Genomic DNA, 17,649 nt, shown 5'->3' with positions numbered 1-17,649 from the left:
GCTTAACTGTATCGAAATACCGGTACCCAGGGAGATTGGAAACTTATAAGCCTGGATAACACCCTGGGTAGTCATCACAACACAGCCAAAAATTAAACTGGTCAAAACATTTGGAAACGATCTTCTTATGATGAAATCTTTAACAGTCCAATCTCTACACTAAGTGAAATCGTATCTGGAATAGTTTTCGTCCCAACAGTTAGGACTTCATCAGTCACGTTGAAGTCAGGAAACAGTGTATAATTTCATCATAATGAATAGTTTTACTCCAAGATCACTTTCCATCAGATTAGTGGAAACTAATTTGAATTTTTAATTTTTTTTTTCTTTCAGCCCCCAACTGTGGCCCCAGTCAGTTCCAGTGCCCAGTGTCAGGTCAGTTGCAGTGTCTTGACCTTGACCGACGATGTGACATTCTCCATGACTGCGACGACTACAGCGACGAGCTAGGCTGCGGTGAGTGGAGTTCTATCCAGTATCCATTTTATTCTATTTTTTCACACTCTTTTTTTTTTTCTTAAGATGCCCCCTCTGCTCCTATCCCCTATACTAAAGCGTGCCCTTTATTTTCTTTACTCATGACTTCTCTCCTTTTCCTGCTTCTTTTCTTCCTTCGTCGTCTTCATTTTTTTTCTTTTTTGGTTTTGAATTTATAAAATATTCTTTATGCTCCTTATGCTCAATTTATGTCATTTTATTCTAGGTTCCCCTCTTCGCTTTTTGTCATTTTAATCACATGGTTTCAAGGCGAAAATATTTGTCGTTCACAAATATTTCTTGCCCTCGGGTATTTCATCATAAATAAGTCAGTCTTCTTTACTTACAGTCTGTGAACCTAACGAGTTCTCCTGCCCCAATGACGGTCTGTGCTGGCCGTCTCTGTACAAATGTAACGGGAGTCCAGAATGCGTGGACGGCTGGGACGAAAGTCCGGAAGCCGGATGCAGTAAGTATTCTCGTATTTTCTCGCCTTTTTACGCCCATAAACATCTTGCCCCGCCGTGCATTGTCTTACACGCTTCAGCTCTCACTCTAGGCCAGTTACTAGTTTCATTTTTACGAAATCAGTTAAGTGATTCGTACAATCTGCTGTTTTTTGTCATTTGCTTGTGATCAAAATTATAACATACTCAAAATTGAAGACACGATGTTGGTCTGAATTATCTGTAACCTAATAATTTTGATTAATTTGGGCAGTTAGTAGATTTGAAAACAATTTCTTTTTGTTCAGTACTTTACAGTTATATATCTGTTTGCATCAAGGCTCTATTAGATGGCGTATGTATAATGTGCATTGGGTTTTTATTATGCGATACTATATAAACATATAAGCATGGCGATGCTAGCCAAACCGAAGTTGAAATGCCAGAAGTCTTAAAATGCAACAGAAAGCTCAATTGAAAACAGCATGAAGCATTTTCAGCGGATAAATAACAATGATTTTATAAATAAATTTAAACCCATCTCCTTGTTTGAAACCTCTCACAGAAACGACTTACCATTTACTCTGCATGAACATATAGTTCCATGTAAAAGACGTCCAATAGAAATATGATATTATATTAGCGCCAGTGAGTTTTATACTTTTTATGCTACCTCTACATACTACACAACTGACCCACCCCCCCACCCCCAACCCCCCACCCCTGGTCCCACGATCTTTTCTATTTTTTCTCACCTTACGTCTGGCTATTAGTATGAATTCCTGTGTGTTCACCATTAGTCTGTCTACAAGTAGATATATCGGTTTGACAAGGCATGGTAATTAGGTATCACGTTTGCTCCACTCTTTATATCTATCATAGCAGATCTAACTTTAAAGCAAAATGTCCCTTAGATACACTTCATAGCCTTATATTGTATTACTTTGGTTAGTTAATGTAGTGTGGTGCATGTTTCATAGATGTCACGATCTGCTTTTCCCTTTCAATAAGCTTATCTGGTGGGAAATGCAACTGGAATGTTCCCGATTTGAATTTCTGAAGCTACGTCTCTCTAGCCTTTATTATCTTTAGCTATATCCGGCACGGGAAGCAAAGTCGCTTTAAAGTCTGAATATTTCCCGCCGCTTGCTGCTCAGTCTGCGTGATGCCCTCTAACAGTTGCTATCGTCTGCTATATTTTAGCTATCGTCTGCTTTCTTTGCTAGTATATTCTATTGTTGCGTGTGCCTCGTGGCTGCTTGGCTGCAAAAAAAAGTAACCAATCTCGGTATCTCTTTCCAGACTGAAAGACGCTGGAAGGGGCCCGACAGGTGGCGTTGGTCTTCGTGTCGTGTGACTCTATTCTTCAGACTAATTCCGCTGGGTGTCCTGATAGCTTTCACCGGGGTTTCCTGCTTACCTTGTTGGTGATATGGACAGTTAATGTCGCAAGACGCTAACTGTTCAGTTTGGATTGAGGACGGTGTTAAAAAAGACTATGTCCTTAATGCTGGACATTATCCAAACGGCTGTGTTGGTTACATTGACGTCCGTCGTATCGATTCCTTTGCTTTGCCAAAAGAACAGTGCAAATTATTCCAGTGAAGTCAATTTGACTGTGATACGTTACTGTCATATTAGAGACATTCCGTATGATTGCCATAATACAATGAGTTATCTACTGCATTACTGCAGTGATTATTACTTGTGAATTTGATCATTTATAGTCCATTAACAGCTGAGCAGAGCTATTGTGAAGGATTTCTCATTCAGACAGGTGATGAGATTGACTATCGGATCTAGCTTCGCGAGCATAATTGACCCTATAATATATTTTGTGGACTTTAAGAGATACACGCCAATCCAAATGTAAATATAAGCGCATATTTCAACTCAAGATGTCACAGTTTATCTGTCTATCATCATACAATAAAGGTCTATTTTACTGCATACAAGTAGTCAAGGTCACCAGAGCCAGTCGCTTCACGAAAAAAAAAAAGAAATCAAATAATACAATGTATAGTCTATGTCCTTTATAAGGTACACGCCAGTCCAAATGGAAATTTAGGTGAATTGTTTTATTTCATTACATCTTGTCTGCCAATTACAAAAGTATACGAGACCTGTTTATGTGCTAGGTATAGACACAGTTTAGGTCACCAGTGCCATTTCCTCCCTCTTTTAGGGCGCATTTCTTATATCAGCACTTTGGTCATTTGAATCACAGGATAACTTTCAGTTTTCGCTTATAGATATTACTGGCACATACTGTGCAAAAGAACATATTATTCAATTCACGTTGCCATTTTAACTGCCATAAATGCCATTATCTGTACATATACGTAGTCATATTGTACTAGTTTGTCTTGTTATATGGATGTTTAATACTTTGAATACTGTAGACCTCTAGAATGGTGTTGAAATTTACCGATTACACAAACACACACAAACACACATATACATTCAAAGAGAAAGAGATAGGGAAGATAGACAGATTTACAGAGAGTCTGAGAGATGTGAAGTGTTGAGGAAACAGGAAATGTACTGTAATTATAGTTGTTATTATAAGATCATTAAAAAAATAAATATAGACAGAAGAAATATAATTAAGATATTACGTGTACGTTGTTTTGTTTATAGTATAGAAAAACGGATTCGTTTTTAAATACTTGTGTAGGCTTTCTAAATATGAACTCGAGGAGTAGTATGAAAAGGATACAATATGAATTATATTTGCTAACTGATATCTTAGGAAGAAAATGTCGATGATTATAGTCATTTTGTGTAAGAAAAATTATCTTTGTAATGATAAGGGGTATACTTATTGAAATTAAGGACAAATAAATGTTAAAGTTGATTCTGTTTCAGTACAGCATTAGGTCTTTACCATAGTAAATATGATGGATTTCCATATTATTTTTCTAACTTGAAAATAAAACAATACTCCAGAAACGACGAAGGTTCCATTGTGTTTAACGACCGTGCATTGTTTGCTAGGGGAAACGGGATAATCGAAGTATGATGCTAATTTCGTCTAAGCAAAATCTTTTTCTGCGTCTTTCCATTTTCGCTGTGTACTTTTCTTGTTGGACGCCGTTGGATCAGTGTTATTTGTCCTAGGTGTTTTTGAACATTATTCGCTCGCAGGTGCGGTGAACTTAATGTCTACAATTCCACATATGCTTAAAGAAACTAAAAATTTCATGTTTTAAATTCTTGAGATTCTGAAATATTTTAAATATTTAAACACTGTATATGCCTTCTCTAAATGCCTATTCTTTTTAACATTATAGGGAGTATTTTTTTACTATAAATGTTCTCTCCTTTGAATACACAAAATACGTTACATATTTAGTGAAACAATTTACAACCTCTGAGATAAAAATGCTTATAAGCGAATTCCGAGAATCAATTGTCTAAAGCTTGAAACAACAGTTGAGTGTTCGTTTTTAAGTATAAAAAACATGGTTTGTTTCATTTATTTACTATATTTTACTTTAATATCTGAAACTTCATTAATTGGAGCCCTACGTATTCCTTCCTTCCTCCATTTATCTATCTATTTGTCTACATCTATCTATCTATCTATCTGTTCATCTATCTGACTACCTGTCTGTCTGTCATATACAGTTCTTAAATATTTTTTTATGAATTTCAGTCTGTGAGTTCCAGTGCGGCAATGGCAAGTGTATCAAGAACACCAGTCGCTGTGATAACCTGGGAGACTGTACTGATTACACCGACGAGCTGGGGTGTGGTAAGTATTCTTCAGGGGAGGGGGGAGGGGGATGGGAGTCTTCAGGTCAATACCCCCGCCCCTTGCTAACACAAAATGGCGGGACCCTCCCTCCCCAGTTCCTAAAATGAGAGCAAACATTTGCATATACGGCCAACAGAGCTCCACAACGTATTTCAAAATCAATTCATCTGCGAAGATGCCGCAGTATTCCATATGGCAAATTTAGGTCAAAGTCTGTTTAAGCGTCAGAAAAAAAGAAAACTTTTAACATTATACAGAGAGTTATGAAGACGTGAATTGTAAATTTTCAAAAAAAAAAAAAAATAATAAAATGACATATGCTCATTGATACTTCAACGTTATAAACATGCTCACTAACATTTCCAGAATGTTTCACCGATGAGATCCAGTGTCCAAATACCGGTCTCTGTATACCTCCCTCGCTCCGGTGTGACGGCTATAACGACTGCGGTGACAACTGGGACGAGAAAGGGTGCGACCTCTGCCGGAACAACAATGGCGGCTGTAGCCACTTCTGCGCAACTGTGAACGATACCAAGGTTTGCTCCTGTCCTGCGGGATATAATCTGCTACCAGATGGCGTTACTTGTGCAGTGTGTAAGTAGATTATGGTGAAATACTCTGGTCATTTGTTTCTTTTTCTTCTTTTCTTTCAATCATTTTTCTTTCTTTCTTCGTTGGATTTATCTATTTGTTTATTTTTGTGTTTATTTATTTATTATTTATTTATGTATTTGAATTTAATAAAATGTATACTATGTCGAAACACGTAGTTTTTGTCTTATTTACTTCATTTTTCTCATGTATGTATGCCTGTTCCAGCCTGTCCGTCCGACCACTCCCAGTGTTCAGACGGCAGCTGCATCCGGGTATCTCAGATTTGTGATGGTTCTAATGATTGCTTCGATGGCCAAGACGAGAGCAACTGTGACCCATGTCGGGAAAACAACGGCAACTGTAGTCACACGTGTGTCGCTTTGAATGTCACCCACAGGCAATGTCTCTGCCCGCGCGGTTATAGTACCTTGCCGGACGAAAGGACGTGTGCGAAGGGTAAGTTTTCAGGGCAACTCTACAGAAGCCTTGTGCCACTGAAATAATGGAAATAAGTATATTCCCAGGTAGAAATATGCACCATTTTATGTTGATACATTTCTTTCCTTTTCTGAGTGAATCTAATATCAATTATAGGTTGTACCCTTTCACGCTTTTTCATCATAATACAAATCGAATAGAACTTGCACGTGCTACTGGTACTTTCAGAGTGCGCAAGAGGTGAATTCAGGTGCGACGATGGCAGATGTCGTATTGTGGACTTCTGGTGTAATGGCTACCACGAGTGCCCGGACAGCAGCGATGAAAAACCCGGATGTGGTAAGTACGGTTTGTCTCAAAGAAAGGAAAATATATAAGCGAGTGAAGTGTACTTACACTGTTGGAACTGCATTGCTGCGATGGCTTTATGGTGTCGGTTGATGGGGAGAAAGTCGACCCAGCTCAGATATTTTAAAATCCAGTGTATTGAACAGTTGAAGAGGGGGAGCAATGGGGGGTGTCTCAGAGGTTAAATGTGCTCACCGTACGTTTTTTTAATGTTTTGAGTTATAATAAAATAGATTAATACCCCAGAGAAATGTCATTTGTAAAATGGCACAAATCTAATGTATAAGGTTAAGTATTTCAAGTTATAATATTATAAATTATCCAGAGTGTCACCCAGACCAGGTAAGGTGCAGCAATAGCCAGTGTATAATGATAAGTATTTTAAGTTATTTTATATACTGTTATTCCAGTAGGTTGCCCAGACCAGTTAAGATACAGTGATATCCAGTGTATAAGGTTAAGTATTTTCAGTTATTATATTATATATTATTATTCTAGAGTGTCGCCCAGACCAGTTTCGGTGCAGTAACGGCCAGTGTATTATGCAGCACAAGGTGTGTGACAGGATATTTGACTGTCCGGGCGGAGAAGACGAACCAGCAAACTGCAGTAAGTTCTCTTCTCTTATCCTCTCTCTCTCTTTCTCTCTCTTTCTCTCTCAAACTAAAACGTGACAAAAAAAGCGTAACGTAAAATTCACGAGGACCCAGAAAGAATTCACATTTACTACACACTTTCCTTCCATGATTTTGGTATCGTTCAGATGGACCCCACTTGTTCATTACAAATGGCATTTGTAAAACGTTACAAATTTAATTACAGCTTTCTGTGATAATCAGTGGGGATTCAAGTGTAAACCGTCCGGCGTGTGTCTCAGCGTTTACAGAACTTGCGACTTCAGGAACGACTGTGAGGATTTCTCAGACGAAGCCAACTGCAGTAAGTAGTGAAGATCACAGTTCTGTTCTAGCGTCCAGTTTTGGTTTATTCCCTTTTTTATATCGTATTCCGCTTTCTGTTGCCGATATCATGCAGCCTTCCCCCCTCAAATGATGTACAATCCTTTTCCCATCGTTTTGTACTGAGAAGTCCCGTCTTAGATCTAAACCCTGTCAGGCAATCCAACCCTAAGCTCTCTCCTCTTCAGATGTGCAGTCTCTAGGCTACACGAACCCTCCATTTCTTGACACCGGTTTCACGCGTTCTTTTTAACATTAATGTACGTGAATTTGGTTGAAACCACAAAACAGGCGTATCTCATTGTAATATATATCTGATAATGTTTTACATTGGTTTAGTGAAAGCCTAGAACCAGGTGTAGAGAATTCTCATATGATTACAGACATATGTAAAAGACGTATATGCCCGCCTCCCTCTGTGAATAATGTGAACGAATATTCATCTTTTTAGCGTTTGGCCTAGAGACATTTGCCTTTATATAAATTTTTAAATATGTTGCAGAAACTTGTTTAAGACGTGCACCCCTTTAATATAAATAAAGTGAATGAATATTTCTCTTTGTAGCGTGTGGCCCCGGGACCTTTGCCTGTAGCAGCGGACATTGTGTTAGGAACACGTCATTCTGTGATGGCCAGCCTGACTGCCCGGATGCTAGTGATGAACCTATCCACTGTGCCGCAGGTAAAAAATCGTCCTCTGTATTATTTGTTTTATATATCAATTTATCGTCATTTTTAAAACTTATTTGAAATCAAAAATGTATTTCAATCTGTTGGTATGGCCAAGTTTGTAAAACTTATCGTTGTCGAAAAGACAAAATAATAATAGAGAAAAAGTGTGCCGCGAGCCGGGATTGAACCAGCGACCTTCAGATCTCTGGAGGACCTTGTGCTTCACAAGCCGGCTTCAGTCTGACGCTCTCCCAACTGAGTTATCGCGGCTTTCATGCGACCTGGCAGAGGAAAATTTCGCCGCTGATATAAGTTGATATAATTATGAATAATTGGCTTAATGATGGGAGATAAAATGGTAATATGCGCGCATTTGAAAATGCCCGAATCATAACTAATTGTTACTAATGACTTATAATAGTTATATATCAAACTATACCTTATGAAAAATGTGGCAATCTTCAAAAAATAAATAAATAAAACAAAGTAAAACAAAATGTAATAAATTGAAAAATGGTGCCGCGAGCCGGGATTGAACCAGCGACCTTCAGATCTCTGGACGACCTTGTGCTCCACAAGCCGGCTTCAGTCTGACGCTCTCCCAACTGAGCTATCGCGGCTTTCTTAGCATTTGAAAGTGGATTGTTTGGCCCCTGATATAAAGTGATATTATTAGGAATAATTGGCTTACTGATGGAAGATAAAATGGTAATTTGTGCGCATCTGAAGATGCCCCAGAGTCACGCTAAATGTTACTGATGACTTAATCATTAAACTAGAATGAAATTTACAAAGGATAAATTGAGAAAAAAGGTGACAATCTTCAGAAAAAAAAATAAATAAAACAAAATAAAAATAAATTTAAAAAGTGATGCCGCGAGCCGGGATTGAACCAGCGACCTTCAGATCTCTGGGCGATCTTGTGCTCCACAAGCCGGCTTCAGTCTGACGCTCTCCCAACTGAGCTATCGCGGCCGATTTTTCTATGAAATCAAAATATTTTGTCTGGCAGAAGCATCAGTTCATATCTAAATCATTGTCTCACTTTTCAGCTTGCAGTCCAGATTTATTCCGCTGCCACAATGGAGAGAAGTGTGTGCCTCAGAACAAGCTTTGTGACGGCCAAAACGACTGCAATGACTACTCCGATGAGACTGTTTGTAGTAAGTATACAGACATATAACACGTTATAGCATAAAAAAAACAATTAGAGTTATAATAAATAATGTATCTTAAGGCATTATTATACAAATTATGTACTGTATATTCAGACTTGGACGAATTCGGCCAAGATTCAACTGCAGATCAAGCTTAATACATATACCACCATTTGTCTCAAATTTTGATTTAATCATTGGAAAATAGTTATATATCATACTACGTTTTTTTTTGTTCTTAAATGTATTATGCTAAATGGTTGTATTATGTATTACTTAATTGTAACTATATTATATTATATTATATTATATTATATTATATTATATTATATTATATTATATTATATTATATTATATTCCAGACTGTACCACAGGTCAGTTTAAGTGTGCCACTGGACAGTGTATATCCCTGGCACTAACGTGTAACGGCTTTGACAACTGCGGAGACCAAAGTGACGAGAAACAATGTAGTAAGTGAAGTTTTTATCTCGTATATCTGGTCTCTAATTTCCTCATTTTATGTTGTTACATATCACAATGTGTGTGGCATGCGCAATGTAGGAAGTAGATTGCACTAGATTGCAGTAGCCTACTAAAATATTAGCATTAAAATTTTGTGGTATGGCCATAAGCAGTGGTTTTCAATATTTTTGGGGAAATCTAGTGTGAGTGAAGAAAACTGAAGTCAGTTATTTTATACTAAATATCCAATAAGGATTTATGACGGTGTAAAGGAAGATGAAACAAACGTATCACAGAACGGAATATGATCATATAAAATTAGCTTTAGATATATACAATAGATAAGACCTAAAACTCATGTGTATATGTTATTTATTTATGTTGATCTAGTAAAGTAACACAAACAAATTAAACTTTCCCAGGTTGCCAATCTGATCAGTTTCGCTGCACAAATGGGATCTGCCTGTCACGTGACAAGTTGTGTAATGGCTTCGACGAGTGTACGGACAATTCGGACGAACAAAGATGTCGTAAGTGTCTTGTGGTATCACTCCATGTGTTTCTGGTGATAATTGAGGCTATTATTTTGACAGTGTCTGTAATAACATGTTTTTTACATTCCAAAAATGAAAAATCAATTATTCATGTCCTAATATTCTAATATTGTATCAACACTCAATGAGTTTATGCATGCCTTATCCCACCATACACGCGTCGGACAGTAGCACATGCTTGAAAGCATACATGTTTGAGCACACGCTCAAAATCATGAACGAGTCGGAACGTCATACCCCAAATATTAAATAAATTAACATATATTCATTAATTAACGTTTTTATAAACTATTAGCTGCTGTTACCATGAAAACGACTTCTTCAGTCTAATATTTACTATTCGTGATGCTTCATTTTTAACGTTTATTCTTTCTCTTTCTAACCAGCTTGTCGTACCGGGGAGTACAGGTGCGCAGACGGTTCCTGCATCATGAACGAGTGGCTGTGTGACGGCAAGGACGACTGCCCTGGAGGACAGGACGAACTAGGATGCTGTACGATATTATTATTATTATTAGTAGTAGTAGTAGTATTTCATTTCATTTGTCGTATGGTGTTATTTTTTTCACAACGGTTATTCAACATGTCATGAGTTTTTATCAAAAAAGCGATAAAAACGAAAATATGTTAGTACACTCAGTCGAGTGTTGTCAAAATTCCTATTTAAGAAAAATAATATCAGCGACATAAAAGGTGACTTTCAGAGCAACAGCTTAAATGTGCATTACTGTACCCTGCTCATATTTTTCTTTCAATTATTCAGTTGAAAAAAGGACTGCAGCTTTAGATCATATACTGTTATACAGCTATGGTGCAAGAACTTTACTCTTTTTTAACGAGTAATAATAATAATAAGTTGTTCATGTTTTCCTACCCTCAGATGCGTGTAATCCCGGGGAATTCTCGTGTTCTAACAGGGTATGTGTCTCTGGCGCCCTGCAGTGTAACGGGATTGACGACTGTGGTGACATGTCTGACGAGGACGGCTGTGGTAAGGAGACAAGTACTATTATTCATATTTAACTAAATGCAACCCCAAGTGGCGTAGTAGTTAAGTGATAGTGATGATAATAACATTCAAGTAAAGACACACTGTCCTAGTAATTGTGTTCTTGTTTTGACGGCTGTGGTAGATTATGCAATTCAAATGTGATATTTGGCATTTTGCGACGTCAGAAAGATTATAGAGCAGGTGCAAAGTTGCTAATTGGATTCAGCCAATAAAGAGACTGGTTAAATAAAGAGCAAAATGTTTAAAAAATGTTTGAGAATCAGCGTGTGTTCAATTTGATATGATATAGAAAATGCATGGAGTAAAGGTGGATTGCAGTCCCCATTATTTACTCATATATTGTTGTTGTTGTTTTTTTTTTTTTTAATAAAATTGATGAACACTCCGAATGTAGTACAGTATTTAGCGGCTGTCAACTTTTATTTCTTTTTTCGTGTTTGATGGATATTATTCTCATACTGTTTCTGTTTCAGCACGTGTTTCTTCCAATGACCTTGAACTGATGAAGAACGCGTCTTGGTACCCGGTCTGTGCTGCCACCTGGAACAAGACCTGGAGTGACACTGTTTGTCGACAAAATGGCTTCAAGTGAGTATAAAGAGGCTTCTTAACGCCACTCCCACAAAACACCGTTGAAATAGTAACAAACTTTTTACAGTACTTAAATGCATTACGGTATAGATTTTTTTTTTTTATTTTTTTGATAATTAGTTTTCTTTTTTAGTTCTGCTTCAAATGATTCTTGCTCGATACTTGTTATGACTAATGGAGTGGTGCATTTTATGATTCTGTTTGTATGTGTTTTATTCACATATAACTTTTCATATTTTTCCTTATTTTTTATTTATTTATTTATTTATCCATTTATTTATATATTAATTGCAAAATATTCTTCCAACTAGACGATAAACATAGTCAAACTGCTTGGATATTTATCTGTTAATTCGTCCCCGTTTTGAAATTGAGAATGTGGACGAAAGTTGCAGTTATGTCGTCTTCGTGTATCACGTTTTGAGGTCAAGACTTATATAAACTCGGTTTTTTATATTATCACAGGTCAGTGAACACGTCTACGGCCACCACGGTAAACGGGGCGCCGTCGTTTTACCACGTACAAGGCTTAGATAACAGTATGGTTTTCCAGGGAGATGTAAGGTAGCTTATATTTAGTGTTAATTGATTTTACCTATTATCACACTTTGCCAGTGAATCACACATTTTAATACGACACGACAGTGCTAAATGGTAATAATGATAGTTTTTTACTATACGTTCCCAACAATTATAGGGATAGGTGAGTATTGTTACATTAAATTAGGTATGATTAAAAAAAAGGACATCTTGTAAATTGTAAAACTTATTTATGTACATTTTGGTGTGTCTCATCATTTACCTATTACTATTTAATTATTTCTAGTGCCACGTGCCCAAACAACAGCGCGGTGTCTCTGACATGCGTAGAAAAGGGTAAGAAATCCAGCAATGCACTCACATAACTTTATCACGTATCCAGCTCATGCTGCTAGTTTACCCAATAAGAAGTGTTTTCAGATACATTGTACCTGTCCCCTCATTTGTTGAGAATAGTTGTTGTGAAAGAAGATACACTATGTTACCAGTCGCTTTAAAGATATATCAAACTACAAACCTAGTAATTAAGCATGTATTTTTTCCATGCAGGTATTTTTGCCACGTACATCTTTTGCCTAATGATACTTTAAGAAACACATTATTTTCCTTTTTGATTTACAGATTGCGGTGAGCGAGTAAGGTCATCACTGTCGACGTTCGTGGTTGGAGGAAATTACGTCCAGGATGGCACGTGGCCTTGGATGGCAGCCATTCACTATCTAGGCTATCATCACTGCGGAGCTGCCATCATAAGTAACCAATGGCTGCTGTCGGCTGCCCATTGTTTTGACTTGTAAGTGAGATTGGAAATTATTCATGGGCATAGAATGATGTCATACGGATAGATAATTCATGGAATGGGCATATATTATTAATAGAATAACAATACAATACAATGAAAGTAGCAACACAAAAAGTTTAACGATATGAAGCTTATAGTCCAGACATTTTTTTAATGTTTTATTAACAAAAAATAATAAACGCCATTCCTATTTAAAGTACGGTGATTTGTTGACTTACTCTGACAAATTCAAGTAAAGTGAAAATATTTCCAGAAACATCGTTATGACAGCAAAGTATAACCTCATGAGACACTACAGGGACGAAGGGCACTTTGAAAGTGTCCAGTGATATATATATCTTTAAATTAAGGCAACATGGGTAACTTTGAGTGCATATCACAGTTACTAAAATAAACTTTCCACTTTGCCTTCCAGGTTGAAGCACAAGGCACCTTACAAGTTTGAAATCATCATTGGAACCGTCAACCGTCTTCAGCCGGGGGCGGGGGCAATCCGCGTGCGACCCGAACGCATCATCGTCCATCCAGAGGGGAAATTCGACACGCAGTTCAATTCCAATTACTCTTATGACATTGCCCTTGTGAAGCTACCCTATCGGCTCAACTTCACGGATAACATTCGGGCTGGGTGCGTACCGGATGCAGTTTATACGCCATTGCCCAAACACTGTTTCATTGCCGGATGGGGGAATACGGATGCTGACCACAATTGTGAGTACTGAATATTATTTTTATCACTGAATTATTAGAGTGCAATTTTGGATTAGATAATGGATTTTTAATGTCCAGTTGACTAAACATAGGCTATATATAACGTCTAACATGAGTACTATATACACACATTCAATTTCGAAAAAACGAAAAAGTTGCAATTAATTTTCTTTAAAGGCCTGTTTTTTTAACATAAAAAGGGCGTATTTTAGCTAGTTGCATAGGTAACTGCTTTTCGAAAATTCGTTTCTAAAGTTCAAAATGTCCATTCCAGCGTATCCGCAGACAGTGTTGAAAGAGGCGAAGATGACACCAGTCAACGAAGCCACCTGCAAAGCCTCCAATTTGAATCTTCTCAGAAATTACGACTTTGACCGAGTGTTCTGCGCCGGATACGGAAATGGCTATATTATGGGATGTGGGGTAAGATTGTTTGACCCTTGTTCGCTACAGATTGCCGTTAAGGTCACTAAAGGTGCAATTCATTGAATTGTAGGCTTGCGGTTCATCCATACTTAATGAACAGTGATTGATTTTTATTCATGTTTTTGACGACAATAGAAACAATCGAATGGGTCTTACTCATTCTCTCTCACACACACACACACATTTTCTCTCACTGTCTGTCCCTGTTTGCGTATTTGTGTCTCACTGTCAAATTATCGACGATTAACTACATTTATTTATTTATTTATTTATTCATTTATTATATATTCATTATCTATTTAATTGTTCCAGGGTGATAGCGGCAGTCCTTTGATGTGCCAGGACAAGTTCGGCAGGTGGAACATTCAAGGTGTTCTCAGTTTTGGGGGTTCCGGCTGCAACCGAGACGGGAACTTTCTCTACAATGTTTTCTCCAGGGTGACCCATTTCACGGACTGGATCAACGGGGTTATAGGATCTGAACAAAATTAACTTCATGCAAGGCAGTGACAGACACTTACAGTGGTATTTAAAGAAGATGCTCCCAAAATGTCACCAAGCGGAAGATTGTTGAAGAATTCTGTTAGGAATATTTATCTATTGTCAAGTGTCATGGGCGGGCACTGATTTTTATTTATTTATTTTATTTATTTATTTATTTTTGTTTTGTTTTTTTGGGATGCTTTAAGGTTAAGACGATTTTATGATCATTGCTGTATCAACTGCTATTCAGCACTGAATATTGTCGGAAATTCCGTACAAAGGACGAAAAGAAAAATGATATGTTATTTTGAATTTTATTTTATATTGATGTACGCAAATGGCACTTGGTATTTTTTTTTTATAAAACTGAGCTCAAGTCTAATCGGTGCTGCCTCATAAAAACATCCAAATATGGAAATAGTGTTTATAAGTAATCGCTTCAGCATAATCATCAATGAGATTTACGAAAATTTCTTTTAACTTACTGACATCAATGAAGCACTTCACGTGTGTTTCACAAATTTGCATAATGATTTATTATTACATGCCTAGCATCTTAAAAGTTAATGTTGTTAAAATATGTTGTAAAAGTAAACAGGTTACTTAATGATTTTAGAATTAATGATAGCCAGCACTGTGGCTTTAGTAGGTATAGGAATATTTAAGAGTACATAGTATTTTATTGCACTTAAAGGGTGTGCACGAATGTAACCATTTAAACACCAAACCAAATGCATTTTTCACATTTCTATGTTTTATATTGAAATTCATATTAGGACGCGTTTAGTTTTACCATCACTTTCACTTGTATTTGTTTGCCGTCGTCCGAAATATCTCTACACATATCTCTAGCATATATCGTTATAATTTACTTTAGTTTTTATATGTCCATGTTATGCTTTAATGTTTTATGGGAACAAGGGATTTTTTTGTTTATTATGTATCTTCTTTACCTATATATTTATATATACACACACATATATACATATGGGATAATGTTTTATGAAGTCTGTAACATATGTATTTATATGAATTTTATTACTTTGCACTTTCATATATTTTACTACATTTGACATGTATAATGTAAGTAACATTTCACTATTTAAAACAGCCTGAAAAAGCAAAACGTTTATCACACCAAGATGTTGACATCCAGCGCATGGCGCTATACCCGTCCAACGTGATGGTGTGGGGTGATGCCTATCCACTCGAACAGCTGAATGAATATAGTATTCAATATTCATTTGTTATCCAGATGTTATATATATAACACGTGACAGTCGTGATAGATATCACGTTATTTACATACCTGTAACACATAACATATCAAATATGTTATATGTTACGCGTATATAATATACAGTGTATCACAACTGTTATATACAAACCACATGACATATATCAAAATATCATACCACTGCATGTAAAGTGGTTAATCTAGACATTCTGTACATTCCACCCTGTTTTTATTTTTTTAAAGAAACAGGGAATATCCATTCATGCTAAGTTGGTTGTGATTTAAAGATTTCTTGTCAATATATTCGAGTAGTGGTCAGTATAGATAAGTTCGCTGTTATTCTTATGGTCACTTAACCGTGGTCTAATAACAGAAAAGCAAATGACTGCATGTTCGGTTAAATACATTAAGGCTATTTTTATTTGTATTTCAAACAATGGACTCAAACCCACTTACTACTGTTTCGTGTGCATGCGAATATTATCACGAACAGCTTTATTATAAAACATATGAAAAATTACAACGTCCGACATCAATAGCGATTTGCTCAAATCAAAAACATTTTATGACAAGATTTATAGATTGTTTATGTTGTTACGTCACTTAGAAATTTTTATATTATCAAAACTGGAATTAGACATATGCGCATCATAATGGAATTGGCATTATTTTAATCATGTAGAGTTCGCATATAATTTATGTATCTCAGTAAATAAATATGTCTCTCTGCATCTCTGACATGCACGTATGCGTCGTTACTTCATGCATCAAAATATACATATCAAAATGGTAATTGTGTTCTGTTTTTGTTATTAATGCCCTAAATATCACCTTCATAAATAAATAAATACAACAAATCCATATATGTATTTAAAGGGGCAGTTTTAGAAGAGAGACCGATTTGGTTTATGACTTGACATGTCGACTTTATTTCAGTCGTATAAGAAACTAGTAGATGTGGTTTAGTCCACGCTCCCTTGAAATGTTTAAAAGGGCTGTACCAAACGGAACCTGCGTAAATTGTCTCGAGTCGCAAAGTGTGAAAGAAGAATATTAATACTGCGACCTGTAGGCGCCGCCACGGGTTAACATAAACGATATACCCAATAACTAGTCATAAGCAATTATTAAAGCATTTTCAACATTGTTTCATTTTCCAGTTAACGTCACAATGTTTCTTTTCTTTTGACAATGATAAACATACCGTAGAACCATACACATTTTGGTGCTTTACGCTATAGAAGGTCCTTTTCTGTCTTTTCTGGACTTGACGATAGATGGCGCAATAGTATCTTTAAGGCTGATACACCAGATATTTCCCCTTGTACATCTCGCACTCCCCGTTATTGTGATGTGCCCTCTTTTTGACACAGTAACCATGACAACAGCGCTTATGGAAATTGCACCGATCAAACAGCTCTACGCATGTGCGATTGCTATGGCGTCTCTTGAAAAGGCTAAGGAGGCTGGAAAATTGGAAAATATCTGAAAACTAATTTTACATTATGCTATCTAACTTACTAACAAAATTGTTACTGATTATGTGGAAAAAAAATACACAGCCAGTTTTCAAATCAATCAATTAGAAATGTTTTTAGAATTACATTGAGCAAGGTAAGATAATAATAATAATAATAATAATAATAATAATAATAATAATAATAATAATAATAATAATACTGATGCACAGTCTTATAATACCTGTTTGATTTTTCCAGATTGGAGCCTAGTCTCGATTCTGTAATTAAAATAATGATTATATTATTATTTTTTATAAAGTTAATTTTATCTATTTATTATTATTTATTGTTACGGACAAACACGTGATTAGCGAATGGCAAAGTGATAATATGTTTTAAATTATATCGTTCAGAATATTATAAGTCGTGGAATAACCTTTTAAAAGGCACAATCACTCAGCAAGTTATATATGCATACATTCGAAGAAGTGCATCTCCCGCTATGATTTAAGTCGAA

General features: G+C 36.3%; 1 protein-coding gene, 1 long non-coding RNA gene and 3 other non-coding genes across 7 annotated transcripts in view; 1 reads left to right on the top strand and 4 right to left on the bottom strand.

Moving 5' to 3' along the window:
• LOC106181259 (uncharacterized) overlaps positions 1 to 16,410 on the top strand; it is a 36,133-nt gene extending 19,723 nt beyond the window's left edge. For all 3 annotated transcript variants that reach the window (XM_087019173.1, XM_087019171.1, XM_013565591.2), the window contains 21 exons: positions 334 to 456; positions 827 to 946; positions 4,582 to 4,680; positions 5,050 to 5,280; positions 5,506 to 5,736; positions 5,947 to 6,057; positions 6,565 to 6,675; positions 6,889 to 7,005; positions 7,591 to 7,707; positions 8,750 to 8,860; positions 9,217 to 9,324; positions 9,739 to 9,846; positions 10,257 to 10,364; positions 10,751 to 10,861; positions 11,356 to 11,470; positions 11,939 to 12,037; positions 12,300 to 12,349; positions 12,635 to 12,806; positions 13,231 to 13,526; positions 13,801 to 13,949; positions 14,265 to 16,410. In XM_087019173.1, coding sequence (XP_086875299.1) covers positions 334 to 456; positions 827 to 946; positions 4,582 to 4,680; positions 5,050 to 5,280; positions 5,506 to 5,736; positions 5,947 to 6,057; positions 6,565 to 6,675; positions 6,889 to 7,005; positions 7,591 to 7,707; positions 8,750 to 8,860; positions 9,217 to 9,324; positions 9,739 to 9,846; positions 10,257 to 10,364; positions 10,751 to 10,861; positions 11,356 to 11,470; positions 11,939 to 12,037; positions 12,300 to 12,349; positions 12,635 to 12,806; positions 13,231 to 13,526; positions 13,801 to 13,949; positions 14,265 to 14,444 — 2,867 coding nt within the window. In that variant the 3' untranslated portion in view covers positions 14,445 to 16,410. The remainder of the gene's footprint in view (positions 1 to 333; positions 457 to 826; positions 947 to 4,581; positions 4,681 to 5,049; positions 5,281 to 5,505; positions 5,737 to 5,946; positions 6,058 to 6,564; positions 6,676 to 6,888; positions 7,006 to 7,590; positions 7,708 to 8,749; positions 8,861 to 9,216; positions 9,325 to 9,738; positions 9,847 to 10,256; positions 10,365 to 10,750; positions 10,862 to 11,355; positions 11,471 to 11,938; positions 12,038 to 12,299; positions 12,350 to 12,634; positions 12,807 to 13,230; positions 13,527 to 13,800; positions 13,950 to 14,264) is intronic.
• On the bottom strand, positions 7,865 to 7,967 carry Trnaf-gaa (transfer RNA phenylalanine (anticodon GAA)). The gene is made up of 2 exons: positions 7,931 to 7,967; positions 7,865 to 7,900 (listed from the first exon to the last, which is right to left on the bottom strand). It is a non-coding gene; the product is annotated as a tRNA-Phe (tRNA).
• On the bottom strand, positions 8,215 to 8,317 carry Trnaf-gaa (transfer RNA phenylalanine (anticodon GAA)). The gene is made up of 2 exons: positions 8,281 to 8,317; positions 8,215 to 8,250 (listed from the first exon to the last, which is right to left on the bottom strand). It is a non-coding gene; the product is annotated as a tRNA-Phe (tRNA).
• Trnaf-gaa (transfer RNA phenylalanine (anticodon GAA)) lies at positions 8,570 to 8,672 on the bottom strand. The gene is made up of 2 exons: positions 8,636 to 8,672; positions 8,570 to 8,605 (listed from the first exon to the last, which is right to left on the bottom strand). It is a non-coding gene; the product is annotated as a tRNA-Phe (tRNA).
• A 369-nt stretch (positions 16,411 to 16,779) lies between the features above and the next one.
• On the bottom strand, positions 16,780 to 17,645 carry LOC106181295 (uncharacterized). Its single transcript, XR_001240196.3, has 2 exons — positions 17,374 to 17,645; positions 16,780 to 17,138 (listed from the first exon to the last, which is right to left on the bottom strand). It is a non-coding gene; the product is annotated as an uncharacterized LOC106181295 (long non-coding RNA).
• Between the last annotated feature and the right edge of the window lie 4 nt (positions 17,646 to 17,649).

The sequence above is a fragment of the Lingula anatina genome, chromosome 8 (assembly GCF_051362555.1).
Source record: "Lingula anatina isolate TDL-2025a chromosome 8, LinAna3.0, whole genome shotgun sequence".
Classification (NCBI taxonomy): Eukaryota; Metazoa; Brachiopoda; class Lingulata; order Lingulida; family Lingulidae; genus Lingula; species Lingula anatina.
This window is presented reverse-complemented; position numbering and strand designations above follow the sequence as displayed.